This window comes from Vicia villosa, unplaced genomic scaffold (genome assembly GCF_029867415.1).
Source record: "Vicia villosa cultivar HV-30 ecotype Madison, WI unplaced genomic scaffold, Vvil1.0 ctg.001781F_1_1, whole genome shotgun sequence".
In the NCBI taxonomy this organism is placed as follows: Eukaryota; Viridiplantae; Streptophyta; class Magnoliopsida; order Fabales; family Fabaceae; genus Vicia; species Vicia villosa.
Genome location: NW_026705724.1, coordinates 68,883 through 85,915, shown reverse-complemented (window position 1 = coordinate 85,915; position 17,033 = coordinate 68,883). Strand labels below are relative to the sequence as shown.

The window sequence follows — 17,033 nt, the reverse complement described above, 5'->3', positions numbered from 1 at the left end:
ATGAATAGATCAGTCGGATGGATTTAGCCCATGTATGGTACCACATGCATAAGAGTCTGCGTCGTCGTTGTATAAATTGTGACATGTCAGGATGAAATCCGGTGTTATGATTGTGTTGTGTTGTTGGCGCATACTCTTGACTTGTGTTTGTGATTGGTATGAATTGATTAATCTGAATATGCTAAGTAGGGTGGATAACTGCTTATGAGTTCTATATCTGACGATTTATAATGCTATTTAATTTATGGTGTAGTCTCTTTCATACTCTTATTTTTCAGATTGAAGCTAAGTGGCTTAGATGTTTGTTGAGGATGGCTTTTAGGGAGTTATCGCTTTTAGTCTAATAATTAGGTGTTGGTGTCATGCTCTGAATACTTGTAACATTGGGAACACATGTTTTTAGAGTTATCATACTTTTTATTTCTTTATTGTTTGGTTTGGATAATTCTCTTTTGTTGGAATAAAAGGCTTAGATCCTTATGAATGATGTTTCATGGAGTATCCAAATATTATTGATTTTTCCGCTGTGATATAACATGAGTTTGAATTAATTATATGTTATTTTCTCAGTAGAGTATGGTTACACATGGAATATATAATTGTTTTAAATTGTGACCCCCTTGAATTCATGTTTATCTCCGATTATGCACTATGTTTTTCGGAGTATTTAGAAGGGTGTTACACTTTTAATTTTGCTTTACTTCAGAGTTTGTGCCATTAAACCAAACGCTAAAATTGAGATGGTTACTTCTAAAGGATTGTGTCCTAAATATGTTAGCTTGCTAGAATCAATCGGTAAGTTCATTACTCTTTGATCTTGATGTCAGTTTAACTATTGTTGAGGAGGAAGGAACTGATCCACAGTCCATTTCATTAATGACAGTGAAGGATTTTTCCGAATCCACAAAGAAAACCGTGACATTAGCCTTTTAGATGTGTAAAACAATGACCATTGTGTATTTCATTTTATCAATTTTATTTTATAATAATATTAATACAATCTCTGTATCTATAGGGCGTGATGGACTTAAGAGTCGAGTGTCTAATGATGCAGTTCTATGAGGTTATGGTAGTGTGCTTGTATTTGTAAATTTATGTACAATGAGAAAAATAAAACCACAAACTTATATTTGTTTGGATGTTGTATCATTTATCAATTTGGAGATGACAAATTGGATAAACTTAATTTTTTTAGATTATTGTCTATTTGGACTTTTATGTAAAATTACTTTTCTATTGATTTTTAACTGCTTTTAATTTTGAATATTTATTTGTCTAATTTATTAAATTTTATAAACCTTTTTATTATTACAACTCTCTCAACAGGCCCGGCCCTGTGCATGTGCAACAAGAGCCACAGTACAGGGCCTCAACTCTATAAGGGCCCCAAATGAAAATATATGTTATACTACTCGTTTTTGTAAAATAGCATAACAATTGAGTGTTATGATTTGAAGAAAAAAGATTTACAGTTTAAACTAATATATTTTTAATGCACATATTTATCTATTTAAGTTAAAAACTTTTTAACTTCTCTTATATTATATACACTAGTTTGTTCTTTTATTATTTTCTTTTGTTTTTAATAAAAGGATATATTATTTTTAAAAACACTTTTGTCATATTTTACTTTTTATTAATATATTACAAAATTTGTAAAATTATTATTAATTTTAATTAAGTCATTACGATTAAATAAAGAGAAAATTGGTGATGAATTGAAAGTGTAACAAAGTTTTACACTGTCAACCAATCACGACGTTGTTATGGCATAATAAAATGTTTCTATTGATGATAGTGTAAAGATTTTTTACACCGTCGGTGTACTACCTTTTAACTCTTAAATAAATTATAATTTTTTAAAAAAATTTGAATAATTTAATTTAACTTAATTTAATTTAACATTTATAAAATTTTATAATTTTTTCACAAATCTAATTTCTTTCATGTTAATATATCAACTAGTAATAAAATCTCTATATTTTTCAAAGAGAAATACTAGTATGTATTTTATATTTTATTTTATTAGAGGCCTATTTAAAATTTTGAGACAGGGCCTCTCAATTGTTTGGGCCGGCCCTGTCTCTCAACCTTATTACAACTCTCTCAACACCAGACACAAATTCTTACATAGCCATGGGGTTTTCGGCCAGCGGCAACATGGTGGGTTCAGGTGCAATTGTGGGGTGGGTGGCATTTAGTTGGTGTCTTTGTTACGAAAGATAGTATATAAATTAACATATGCTATTGTTTTATTTAATATTAATTTTTAAATTAACATCTAATTTGAACTTCTTACTATTGTTTCATCATATTAATTTTTTAAATAATTTGTATTTATTTAATATTTATGACACACAGACACTCTTTTAGTTTTATAATTTTTTGAAAAAAAAATTAAGTTAGTTGAGACATAAATACACTTATACTTTTATTTGTTTAATATATTTATGACACACAGACGCTCTTTTAGTTTTATAATTTTTTCTACTTAGAAAAATTAAGTTAGTTGAGAGATGACTACTCTTATATCGATATTATATACGGAAACATGTTTATTATTGATTTAAATATGAATGAATTTATAATTGATTCAAATGTTTTTATAAATAATATCTAAATAAAATTAATAATTATATACGTGAAAAAATAATAATTATCTATTTTAAAAATAATAAACACTTTTGATTAAGCAGTTTTTTTTGTGGATTTTTATTACATTTTGGAAACAAATGCGCAAAATACACCATTACAGTGCGCAGGGGTGGCCCTGAGCACGGGCTCGTAGGGCGGGAGCCCAGGGCCCCATAATTTTAGGGGCACCAAATTTTTTTTTACCTCTAATATAAAAATACTTGCTAGAATTTTATATTTGAAAAATACTGACTAACAAAATTATAGGGGCACTACAATGTCAAAATTAAGAAAAGAATATAATTTCTCATAAATAAAATATAAAGTAGAATTAAATCAATTAATTCCCCTAAAATAAAATCAATTAATATTATGATGAAAATCCCCTAAAAACAACACTATGATGAAAATATGTCTCAACTCACGCAACTGAATCTTGAGTCTTCTGAAGAGTCTTTCCGAAATAACTATTTCTTATAATTGTAGATCAAACAATTGGTCCACTTGATAGAAGATTTGAGCAGTATAGCACATATGAAAATATTTTTGAATTCTTGTTTAGTATTGAAAGGCTTAGATCATTATCTGGTAGGGACTTGAAAGCATGTTGTAAACATGGTGAAACTTGTTTAAAACATGACGATTCTCTTGATCTTGATTGTGGAATTTTGTTTGAAGAATTTAAAGTTTTTCGGAAAGTTTTAACAATTGAATCAAAATCAAGCTACATGATATTGAGTTCTTTAAATACTTTTAATTGTTTTCTAATGCACGCATAACTTATAGAATAATATTGACTATTCCTATCAGTGTTGCATCTGCTGAAAGAAGTTTTTCTGAATTAAAATTTTTAAAATCTTATGTCACAAGATAGATTAAATAGTCTTGCGTTGATTTCAATTGAAAATAATTTTTTGAAGAACCTTGAGTATGAGCAAATTATTAATGATTTTGCAATAAAAAATAATAAGAGGACGATATTTAAACACTTTTAAAGGTTTGGTAAACTTTCCTATAGAAAAAAAGATCGGATCAAGAAGAAGAAGAATAAGTCTGTTTATAGTGATTTATGTTTTGATGTAGTATAAACATTGATTCAAAGATCCATACTTGTATTCATTTTGCACAATGTCAAATAAAAATGTGTTTTTATCCAATTATTTCTTTTATCCTTATGTATCTATTGTTAAAAACAATTTTTGGGACACCACTCTTTTAATTCGCCCAGGGCACCCAAATTCAAAGGACCGGCCCTGACCGTGCGAACGTACGAGTAACACACCTGTATCGTGTGAGCGCACAGATAACCATCCCGAAACCCTCACAAACGCACGGGTATAATATATAGAAACTTAAAATATATATTATTGATATAAACAATTTTTTTTTCAAAATATGTCCTTCCTTTAATATTTAATAAATTGTTTTGGTAAAATAATTTTATTTTTCTTATTACTATTTTTATTATATTTTGAAAATAAAGTGTGCGTACCACACACCAAATTTTAATAAATAAAACATTAAACTTAATTTTTTTAAATTATTGTCTATTTGAACTTTTATGTAAAATTATTTTTCTATTGATTTTTAACTGCTTTTAATTTTGAATACTTATTTGTCTAATTTATTAAATTTTATAAACCTTTTTATTATTACAACTCTATCAACCTTATATAAATATATTTTTTTCTAATACAATTTTGATTTTTTATTTTTTAATAATATTTTGATATTTTATAATTTGTTTGAATTCTCATGACAAAGTGTTCACATGTCCGTGGTCCGCACAGGTAACCATACAAAAATCCACGCAAATACACGATTTATTTATTTATTTTTTGTTCAACATTAAATAAAATTCTTTTTGATCATTCTGTTTTTGGACTTCATAACATACATTCAATTGTCTATTATTTTTATTCATGTTTAGTAGGTGGAATCTAAATAATATTTAATACTATTGTTTTAGTACTTTTAATAGTTTTGTTTAAACAATAAAATTTATATATTTCAATTTCATATAAAAAAAAATTCGATTTTTTTACTTAATACTATATGTATTCAACTCACACCAAAACTCGTGCGAGTGTACGGATTTCCTACTAGTTTTACACTAAGAAATAAATACATTTAACAACTTAAAATCAAATATCTAAATCAAAGAGAAGTACAAAAGGCCAGAAAATCAAAACAAAACAAAAAACCATTTTATAATTATTTATGTTTGCAAAAATTAAATTATAGATGTCACTCTCAATTTACAAGTATGTATTTTTCTTTGAAATAAAATATATATCTTTATATATGTGATTAATTCATATAGTTATCACAATTATTATTCATTATAGTAACATAAATTTAATTAAAAAACAAATTAATTAATTTTCAATTGCATCGGGTTTTAGTCTAGTTATCATTAAACATATTAGCCTCAGACTTGATATTACCACTGCTATGGATTCATCTAGATGCAAGCCATTAGTTAAATCTAATAATTGGATTGAGGCCATGTATGCAGAAATTGAGGCACTCGCTCTTAAACCAACTTGAATCATAATTGAATAACCAAAAGGTAAAAACGAAAATATTTGCTCAGATTCTATTTTGTTTCTCATCATGAATTAAACATGATAGAGTTTCATCATAAAGTCTAGATGATATTAGCTTATGCATGATTATGAATACTAAAATGCAACTCTATTACAATAACAAAAAACTATCAAATATCATCATGCTTAAAAGAAAAAGAAAACACAACTTTTATTTATTTATTTTATTTTTAACAAAAGAGAGAAAATAGTACATAGCATAAAAGAATCTCTTATCTCTCCAAGATGCTTTGTCTGCATGTCTTTTTCTTTCTATGCGTTTTATGTCCGCTATGAACCATATTCAGCATTCACAACAATTCACAAACACTCACACACACACAAAAACAATAGTTTCAAATAATATGGCACCTCTTATACTGACAGTGTCGCAAGATGGAACTGGAAACTACAGAACGGTACAAGAAGCCATTGATGCAGTGCCACTCCGCAACACTTGCCGAACGGTGATAAGGATATCACCGGGAATCTACCGGCAGCCACTATATGTTCCGAAAACTAAGAACTTCATCACTTTCGTTGGTTTGTTTCCTGGCGATACTGTTCTGACATGGAACAACACTGCCAATAAAATTGATCACCATCAAGTAGGTTCATGAAATGGGATTGTGTCAAAATTCAAACTTTTTGTTAGTTTTTTATGGTGTTATGCTATGATGATTAGTAAAATATTTTTCTTGTAGGGTTCTAAGGTGATAGGGAATGGGACTTTTGGTTGTGGAAGTACTATCGTGGAAGGAGAAGATTTTATTGCTGAGAATATTACGTTTGAAAATTCTTCTCCTGAGGTATATCATGCTGTTTTTTAAGCTTTTAAATTTGATTGCTGTTTTGTAAAGTTAGTGCAGTTACAACCCAGTCCTTATGCACTTCCCTAAAACAAAACATCTTGATGTTGAAATGTTTAGTTTTTATGAGAAAAATTGGATTATGAAAAATAGCTATTGCAGCATGATTATCTATAAAGATGTTAGTGTTTTTTTTTCTCCTCAAGGTCCTCAGCCACAAAGTTTGATATACAACAATAGTACTTACTAGCAACATCAAATTCTACTTTAGCGGTATATTGAACAATTGTTTCTTCAATTTTTTGAATCCTATAAAAAATTCATGATCCAACCAATTTGAAGGCACATACACTGTTAGAGAACCCAACCAATTTGAATTCCTTTTTTTCTTAAACTTGATGTCAAGTTTGATTAAATTTGAGTACCTAATCACCCTCTTAGCAGCTTTCGAGTGAATTTCACTTGCACATTGCATGAATCGCATAAAACACTCACAAGATTTAAGATGTCTGGTCTTGTTACTATAAGATATATAAGGCCCCAATCAAACTCTAAAGTATGCCTCATCATCTTTTACAACTTTATCTTCCTTGCTCAACTTCTCTTTTCGTTTCATATGAGTGTTTATTGAATTGCAATCTTCTTTACGAAGTCTCTTCAAATTTTTTTTCATATTTCTTTTGGCAAATGAAAACTTTGTCTTGATTATTTTTAATCTCAAACAAAAATAACAATTAAGCCTTGTCCCGCTAAGTAGGGTTGGATACATAGATCAACTTTCGCCATAATATTATATCTAAAACCATACTTCTATCCAAATCGTTAATCTCGAAGGTTTTCTTAATAACTTCTCTTATAATTTTTCTAGGTCTTCCTCGTTGTTTAACTCCTCTCTATATGATCTACTGTGTTTACCACCGAATCTACATGTCTTCTCTCTACATGCTCAAACCATCTAAGTCCATTTTTCACCATCTTCTCTATTATATATGTTACTCCAACACTTTCTCTAATATTTTGATTTTTAATCCTATCTTCTATAGTCTTATCACATATCCAACGCAACACTCTAGTCTTTGTTACACTTACTTTATTCTCGTGTTGATTCTTACTCGCTAAACATTTCTCCCGTACAACATCATAGGTCTAACCGCAGTCCGATAAAATTTTCCGTTCAACTTGAGTTGTACCTTTGCGTCATATAAAATCCCTGAAGCCCTCCTCCATTTCAGCCATCCATCTTGAATTCGATGGATTACATCTCATTTTATTTCTCCATCATTTTGTATTACGGACCCGAGTTATTTAAACTGTGTGACTTGATGAATGATATGGTCTCCAACTTTCACCTCTAAGTACAAGTCTTGATGATCCATCTGATACTACTCCATCACATGTCGGTAGTAGACAAATTGCTTCTATGGTTAACCTTTCAGGCATAAAACCAAATTGATTCTCAGTGAATTAAGTCTCTAATCCAAGTCTCTGTTCAATCACTCTTTCCCATAACTTTATTGTATGACTCATATGATTAATTTCCCCTATAATTTTCAAAAATTTGTATATACCCTTGTTCTTATAGATTGGAACTAAAGTGTTTCTTCTTTATTTATCCGACATTTACTTTGATCTTTTAATTTCATTAAAGAGTTTGGTAAGCCACTCAATACCTCTATCTCCAAGAATTTTTCACACTTAAATAGGTATGTCGTTTGGTCCAACCTCCTTAGAGTTACTCATCATTTTCAAGGCTTCTTTTACCTCTTGTTTCTGAATTTCACAGTAGTAATTATAATTTCAGTCATCTTCTCTAATGTCAAGTATGATAGAGTCCAGTGAGATATCACATTCTTCATTAAATAAATTGTAGAAATAAATCTCTCACATATCCTTTATATCTTTGTCTCGAACTAAGACTTTTTCTTCTTCATATTTAATTCACTTCATTTGATCCAAATCTCTTGACATTCTTTCTCTTCCCTTAGCAAGCCTATATATATATATATATATATATATATATATATATTCTCTCTCCTTTGTTTTTAAAGATTGGTATAATCCATCAAAATCTTGGATTCTTGCTTCACTAACTATCGTCTTCTTCGTCTCATGTTTAGCTTTCTTATATTTTTCCAAGTTTCGGCATTTTCACACCTAGACAATTCTTTAAAACAATCATTTTTAACTCTAACTTTACTTTGAACAATATCATTCCACCACCACGGTTCTTCATCCTTAAGTACGAAATCTCTTAATTTTCCCAACGTATGTTTAGCCACTTTTCTAATATCTTGAGTCGTCTTATTCCACATATCATTAGCACTTCCTTGTGGTTGTCCAAACCCTCGCTCCAAGATCTTGTGTTGGAAACTTTCTTCTTTTTCACCATTCAAATGCCACCACTTGATCAGTGACATTCCCATGTGACTTCTTATCTTAGCTCTCCCATTGATTCTTACATCCATAACCAATACTCTATGTTTCGTAGTCAAGCACTCTCCTAGAATAACTTTAATTTCCAACAAAATCTTCCTATCGGACTTCATAATGAGAAAGAAATATATCTGAGAACATGTCACCCACTTTTGTATGTGATAAGATTTCCATCTCTTTTTCTAAACCAAGTATTTGTTATAGTAAGAACCAAAGCCCTATGAAAACTCTAAGATGGGTTTACGTTCTGCATTTACCTCGCCTAGACCGTGCCCCAATGCACGCTCTCAAAGCATCTTGTTATACTTCCTACATGTTCATTTAAATAACCTCCTAGAAAAAATTTATCTCCTTGGTGTATATCGTGAATTAAACCTTATAAATCCTCCCAAAATTTTATCTTAAGGTATTATGGTAAGCCAACTTGAGGTGCATAAGAACTAGTAACATTAAAGGTGTTTTGTTCCACTATAAATTTCAAGGCTATGATTCGATCTCCTACTCCTTTCACATTCACAATATCTTTGTCCATAATAATTTCAACCCCATTTATTGATCTAACATTTCTGGTGTACCAAAGCTTAAATTTTGAGTTGTCTAATTCTTTCGCTTTTTCACCTGTCCATCTAGTTTCTAATAGACACATAAAGTTGATCTTCCTTGTAATCATAGTGTCCATTATTTCCATATATTCTCTAATAAGTGAGCCTATATTCCATGATCCAAATCGACTCCGCCTCTCTGGAACTCTTGCTTATTTTTCACTACGTCCAAGTGGAGATGCACAAACCCTTTCTCATTTGACACTATACTCGAGTCATATAACGGATTGCTTATAGGCAACGACCTAGAATTTACATTATTATGTAGTTGATCCATGTCATATAGATTCGATAAAGTTTTATGTTGGTTGCTGACTTCCTAACATAATCCTCTCCTTTCATCCGGAATTGAGACTGGCTATTCATAGCAAAGCAACATAGGAAGGATTAATTTTCTTAATCTTCATTCCGATAAAAACCATCAGTATAAAAAATTTCATCTCAAGTACTTTCATCATTTCCATCTTGAATTCATCAATCAAAGTTGCATAATTTTTAATTACCAAAAGATAATCAACACAATCAGAGTAATAAGAATAACAGCCTCATATTGCTTAATGTAAATAATGGAATTTGATAAACTCTTAAAAAAGTCTAAACTCAACAAATGATTATCAACTTTATTGCACCAGACTTTTGAAGCTTCTTTTAATCCATCAAGGTCCTTCTTGAGAAGTTAGACTTTTGAAGCTTCTATTAATCCATCAAGGTCCTTCTTGAGAAGTTAAACCTGTCTTCTAATGCTTTTTTTTCATGAAGATTTTGGGTTGTTTAATGATGATTTATTCTTTCAAGAAACAATTTAGAAATGTTGATTTAGCATATAATTGGTATACTTTCCATCCCATTTATATTGCAACATCAAGCAACAACCTGAAGGCATCTAGCCGAAGCATTAGTGAAAATGTGTATGAGTAGTTTACTCCTAAAATATGAGTGTAGTATTTAATAACCACCCTTGCCAAGTGTTTGTCGATGGATCCATCAACATTTATCTTGGTTTTATTACATGAGATTGGAAAAAATTTGTAGGCAAGATATTAAGGTTCTGACTTTATACGAGACATTCGGTCTTGAGCGGCGTCATGGTGCAATTGTTGTAAGCAAGATGTTCTAACGTTAAGTGAGACATCTTGTCTCAAGCTTCTTACTTGTCGCGCGTGTGTTAAGGGATTGAGTCTCGTGCCATTAGAATTTGTTTCTTTTTCGCTTCATTCAAGGATTTGATTTAAAGCACATTCTTATATGGAAAATATTTTATTCTAAATATTTTTATAGAGAGATTAGCTTCCTATTTATATCAAATTAATATTTTATTTTAATCAATATTTAAAATTGGCCTTATGAAGAGTGATATTTATTGCACTTTTTGGAGTTCAGTTGTTCTCGTACAAAAACTCTACTAGGCTTTTATCTTGGATGTTGTTTCTATTTAAGGAGGTGTTTAACCTCCTATGAAGATGCAGACCTTGTATTTTGAAGTTTGGTGTTTTAATGCTTTCATGGAGTCTTTTTGTTTTTTGGGTTTGTATTACTTTATTTCAATGTTATCTTTCTAAGTTAGAAGGGTAGAGTATTTTCTTTGTAAATATGATTTATCACTTCATATATTTTTGTAATTATACAAACCTTAGGAGAATGGTTGAGTGAAAATGAGAGGTGTAACACCCTTCTAACTCACAAAGAATATTCGCACTATAATACGAAATAACATCAAATAAAATCACCAACAAGGGTGTCACATCGTCATAAAGAGTTCATAATAACTAGTCCTGCTTCGTAACACGGGTTGCAATCAATTTTAGAACATACATCGAATGACAGTTCAACATAATTATTCAAATACTTTGCAGCGGAATCCAAAATCTAAAACATCTTTAAAATAAACTTCATAAACATTAACTAAACATCATGGTGTATGAGTTACAACTCAAATAATCAACGAGAACATAATAGTTCAAAACATAACGACCTCATCCCCGATGTTACATATCATAGCAAGACTCCTTTCAATCTAAACAACGATAAAAGGACGCCATGAAGCTATCCTCAAACTTCAACGGACTACTCCTGATTACCTGCGCGCTACCCACGTGGAGGAAACATTCAAACAGAAAGGGTGAGTATTTCATAATCATTATGTAAGACATAAGGAATAGATATAGTAGTTGTATACAAATAACCAACCTTACATATACTGATACAACGTATCCATCATATACGCATACTTACTCACACCTGCACCTCATCACCTATTCCCAACATCACCTTATGATTCAATCACAATTATCAATTAGGCACACCACATCACAAATAATCGATATCATCAAGTCATCCATCATCACAACAATGCAATGCAACAACAATGGACTCATGCACGTGGTACCAATTCATCACTGATGACTCCGTCATCGTCCTCCAAAGATCTCAACCATAGGATCGATTCCCGTTTGGAACCGGAGCACATCCACAAATTGCACTCAATCCACACAATAATATTAAGGACAACACTGGACCAAAGGTCCAATAACATCACTAGACTTTATTCCTACAAATATGCTATGAATGCATGATGCTCAACATCACAAAATCAACGATCACAGCTAGTCAAAATGGCATCATGATTCATGTATTCATCAACGTCATATCATCATTCAACATACAACATCACAAACATATTGTCCAACACATCACACATACATCAATTAATCATGTTATCAATCAACACAACAACATTCACCAAAATCAAGTATAGAAACACAAGAATTCACAACATCAAGTTCCATACAAAATGCCTTCTAAACCTACCCAGATGTGCACAGTAAATTCCAGAAAATTCTCTGAAATTATAATAAAATATAAGTTACCATATTCTGAAATCGTTTTTCAAAAATATAAATTTTCATTTACAGGGGACCGTGCTAAGCACGCTTATACCGCGCTAATCGGGCTCTCTACTGTAATCAGGTTCTTTTTATATTTAGGAGCATGCTAATCAGGCTTCACCATGCTAAGAGGGCTTCGTGGTTTTATAGAAAATTCATGTGCGACCAGCATCATACCAAACCCAATCCTTTGCCCAAAAACTTATTTTAATCAATAATTTCCTGCGATTTAAGGTCTATTATCCTAGTTCTAATATGGATTAATCATTCTAATCACAAAAACATACATGTTCATCATACATCCATCATTCTTCATCAAACCCTAGACCTCCAAATCCTCAATAATGGTAAATTTGAGTCTAAATCATGTTATTAATCACCAATACATCAATTAACAATATCATACATCATATTCATCATGCGATCCAAACAATTCATCATGGTATTTCATCAATATCATCAAATTCATCATAAAATTCCAACCCAAAGCCAACATACAGTTATCAATCCCTTAAGACAAACATAATAATTAGGGTAACCCCCCTTACCTTAGATTATTAGTCGAACAGATTCTCCTTTCGAATTCCTACGATTAATCTTCTCCTCTCCTTGCTCTAGCTCTCTCTTCTTTCCTCGTTTTCTCCAAAATTCTACGACTAATGGAATTCTCTCATATTTCTCTTTTTACCTAGTTAGCCTTAGGACCCTTATTATGAACTTCCAATTATGCCCTTACTAACTCTTCCTCATATTATCTCTTATTTTATTTTATTTAAATAATAACAATTCTAATTAGACTATTATTATATTATTATTCTAATTAACACCTCACTTCTACTACCCCACACACGTCACATAAACATCACACGTCACACATTATCAACTATAAATCACCGTGATTCATTTAATCACATCAAAACATCAAATATTCAATTGAATAATTAACTCAAAATATCGGGGTGTTACAACTCTCCCCCAGTTAAAGAATTTTCGCCCTTGAAAATTACCTGACAGAAACGACAACGGATAAGACTTTCTCATCTGGTCCTCCCACGTCGGGCTTTCACCTGCTGGTCCACCCCACAGCACCTTCACTAAGGCAATCTCTTTGCCTCGGAATTGCTTCACTTCCTGTTCTTCTATTCGCACTAGTGACACTTCAACAGTCAGGTTATCTCTCACCTGAATATCATCCATCTGAATCACATGTGAAGGATCCAGAACATACTTCCTCTACTGAGATACATGAAACATATCATGAAGATTCGCAAGCGACGGCGGCAACAATATCCGATAAGCCACCTCACCTATCCTTTTTGAAATCTGATACGGACCAATAAAATGTGGCGTAAGCTTTCTAGACTTCAAAGCTCTGCCATACTGGTTACCGGAGTAACTCTCATAAACACATGGTCATCCACTTGAAACTCAAGTGCTTTCCTCTTCTTATCATGATAACTCTTCTGAGTTCTGACGACTCTGAGAATTTTTCATCCTCTCACGGATCATCCTTATCTTATCAGTCGTTTCTTGCATAATCTCAGGTTCGAGCACAACACTCTCGCCTAATTCAGACCAACACAACGAAGTTCTACACCATCTACCATACAACGCTTCATGCGGCGCCATACCGATACTCACATGAAAACTATTTTTATAAGTAAACTCAATCAATGGCAAATGGCTATCCTAAGCTCCTCCTTGGTCTAACACCCAAGCCCTCAACAAATCCTCTAATGATTGAATAGTCCACTCGGTCTGACCATCCGTCTGCAGATGATACGCCAAACTCAACCTCAAACTAGTACCTAAAGCATCTTGTAAACTCTTCCAAAACCTCGACGTAAACCTTGGATCTCTATCAAACACAATATTCGACGGTATTTCATGCAATCTCACAATCTATTTAATATACATCTCAGTCAACTTAGAAATAGGATGGTTAATCTTCATCGGTAAGAAATGAACCGACTTAGTCAACCTATCCATAATCATCCAAATAGAATCATTGCCTTTAGCGGTCTTCCGCAAACCCGTCACAAAATCCATGGAAATACTATCACACTTCCACTCTAAAATGTTCAATGGCTACATTAACCCGGAAGGCTTCTGATGTTCAACCTTTGACTTCAAACAAGTTAAGCAAACATAAACAAACTCAGCAACATCTTTCTTCATACCGGGCCACCAAAATAATCTCTTCAAATCTTGATACATTTCCGTAGCACCTGGATGTATACTCAAACTACTTCTATGTTTCTCTTCAAGAATACTCTTCTTAAGTTCTAGAACATCTGGAATACACACGATATTCCCAAATCTCATCACACCATTCTCATCAAGTCGGAATTCACCTCCTTTACCTTGGTTAATCAATGTTTTTGAAAGTTGATAATTTATTTTCTAGTGTATGATGCTTAATATACATTTCTAAAAACCTCTATGAATAATTGCGTAAGTTAGAAACGGTTCCATGAAGGATTGTCATTCAAAACAATGATTCTGACTCATAAAAAAACACATCGACTCAGCTGGTATTCAAATACCACATTCTACTTTTTTTTTTAATTCACACTAGTATTAGAATACCATTCTATTTCAGCACTAAAATAAGCTTATTAAGGCAGAACTTCAATGGTTTTTATGTACAATCTTTGAAAACATTTTAAGCTAATTTTGAATGATATTTTGTGAGTTTTTAAGTGATATATAAAATAATTGATGATATATAAAAGATAAATATAATCTTAACTTTGTTTAATGTTGATCTTTTCCATTTTGTCATGATCAGTTTTGTCTTTATCTTTATCGTTCATTTATTCATCTTTTTCTTCTTTAATGATCATTGTTGACTTTTTATTTTTCTTCTTTTGTTGATATATTTTTCTTCATCAAAACTCTAGCCAAAGTCAAGATGAGGCTATTCTTCACAGTTGAATCTTCGGTTGCAACAAAATTACTGTTTTTTTTTCTTTCATATTTTCCTTCCTTTTTAATGCTTGTCTTAAATTGCTCCCTAAACATCTATTTCTTGTCTCATGGCCCTTAGTTTCTCTTGTGCATAAACACTTATTATTATCCAATGTTATAATGGTTGCTTCAAACTTTTTCAGACACTATTACTAAAAAAGTCAACTATCTTTGATTCAGACAAATTGGAACCTTGAATGGTTTCTAAATCCTTCCTATTTTGTAGTTCAAAATCCTTAATAAGATACATAACTTGCATACCTTTGAATGTCTCATTTCCATAATACTCTCTTTTAAAATACTCCCATATTGTTTTTGTTGATTTGAGAGACATGATGTGAATGAAGATAGTCGATGATAATGCAGCAAATAAACAAGCCTGTTCTTTTGACATCCATGATATTTTGTCATTGTGATTCTTGATATGGTTCTTTGTTTGGTTGGTTGGTGTAGTAGAAATTTTGTATTGATTTTCCACAACTTCTCAAAGACTTAAGGGCTAGATAGGTCTCCATTTTCGCAACCTAAACTAGATAATTTTTTAAATATCAATTGCCAATTGGAACTTACTTATTATTAGTCATATTTTCAAATATATTTGATTGTTTGTTAAAGTTACTTTCTGAATATACATACGAATTTGTATCATCATAAGCTTTATGCAGACATTTTTTAATATAAAGGCCTAAATGTAATTGCCACATTCTTATGTATTGATCATTCTCATTATGTTTTTTTCATGGCAGGGTTCAGGACAAGCGGTGGCAGTTAGAATAACAGCCGATCGATGTGCATTCTATGATTGCAGGTTCCTTGGATGGCAGGTACGTACTTCCACTTTTAGAGTATGCAAAATGAATTAATTTTATATTGTATTTTGCTAAAGTTAAAATTAGAGAATCTCAAATACTCCCTAAAGACTAAAGAGTACCAATTTGATAAGGGAATAAAAATTTTCTTTCTTGTTAATGTGATGCAGGACACACTGTATTTGCATTATGGTAAACTATATCTGAGAGATTGTTATATTGAAGGAAGTGTGGACTTTATTTTTGGCAATAGCACTGCACTCTTGGAGCATTGTCATATTCATTGCAAGTCTGCGGGATTCATAACTGCACAAAGTAGGAAATCTCCACATGAAAAAACTGGTTTTGTATTCCTGAGGTATGTATCCATGTTCATATAATTTTTTTATGATCTATGAAACGCTAACACAAACACATATATAGATACTAGACTCACACTGAAATCGATAATAATTTTAAGAATTAAATCATGTTAAAACAAAAGTTCTTGTAGTTCGATCATGATTGAGCCTATCGAACCATGATCCAAAGTCTCATGGGTCCTTGTGTCATTGCAGATGTGTTATCACGGGAAATGGAGGAAGTTCATATACATATCTTGGAAGGCCATGGGGACCTTATGGAAGAGTGGTGTTTGCATTTACTTATATGGATCAATGTATAAAACATGTTGGCTGGAATAATTGGGGGAATGTTGAAAATGAAACAAGTGCATGCTTCTATGAATACAGGTCCATAACTCTTTGTCCATCGTTATGATATATTATTTGCCACTAAATATAAGACTATGTCAATAAATAAAACCTCATTTCAAACTACAAAATGCATTTGTTCTTTTTATGTCGAAATTACAGGTGTTTTGGATTGGGTTTTGTTCCATCGAAACGTGTGAAGTGGGCTAAGATGTTAAAGGATAAAGAAGTTGAACAGTTTCTGATGCATAGCTTCATTGATCCAGAACCACAAAAACCTTGGCTAGCTCAAAAAATGGCTTTAAGGATTCCATATTCTGCATAGGAATTATGTTTAGGACACTTGAGACGTCATGAATGTGATTCAAAGTGTAAAACTAAAATAAAATACAAATTTTAAAAATATTTGAATTTTTAAATCAAGCATGAGTGAGCATAATAAGGTGTTATAACTTACCTCATTATTGTAATAATTTCTTGTTCATAAATATAATACATTGAATAGGAAGAGTGAATTATAACATCAGTTATAAATATTAGTCTTTTTTACTCTTCTTAGAAATGTTCTTAAAAAGAATTTGATGTAATTGCCTACAATACTTTTTTCCGTT

At 31.5% G+C, this 17,033-nt stretch overlaps 1 protein-coding gene across 1 annotated transcript; it reads left to right on the top strand.

Moving 5' to 3' along the window:
• Positions 1-5,500: 5,500 nt before the first annotated feature.
• On the top strand, positions 5,501-16,979 carry LOC131636549 (pectinesterase 31-like). Its single transcript, XM_058907162.1, has 6 exons — positions 5,501-5,830; positions 5,927-6,031; positions 15,668-15,745; positions 15,901-16,088; positions 16,288-16,461; positions 16,585-16,979. Exons 1-6 carry the CDS (start codon positions 5,507-5,509, stop codon positions 16,745-16,747), a joined length of 1,032 nt encoding a protein of 343 aa, XP_058763145.1. The 5' UTR covers positions 5,501-5,506; the 3' UTR covers positions 16,748-16,979.
• Positions 16,980-17,033: the final 54 nt, after the last annotated feature.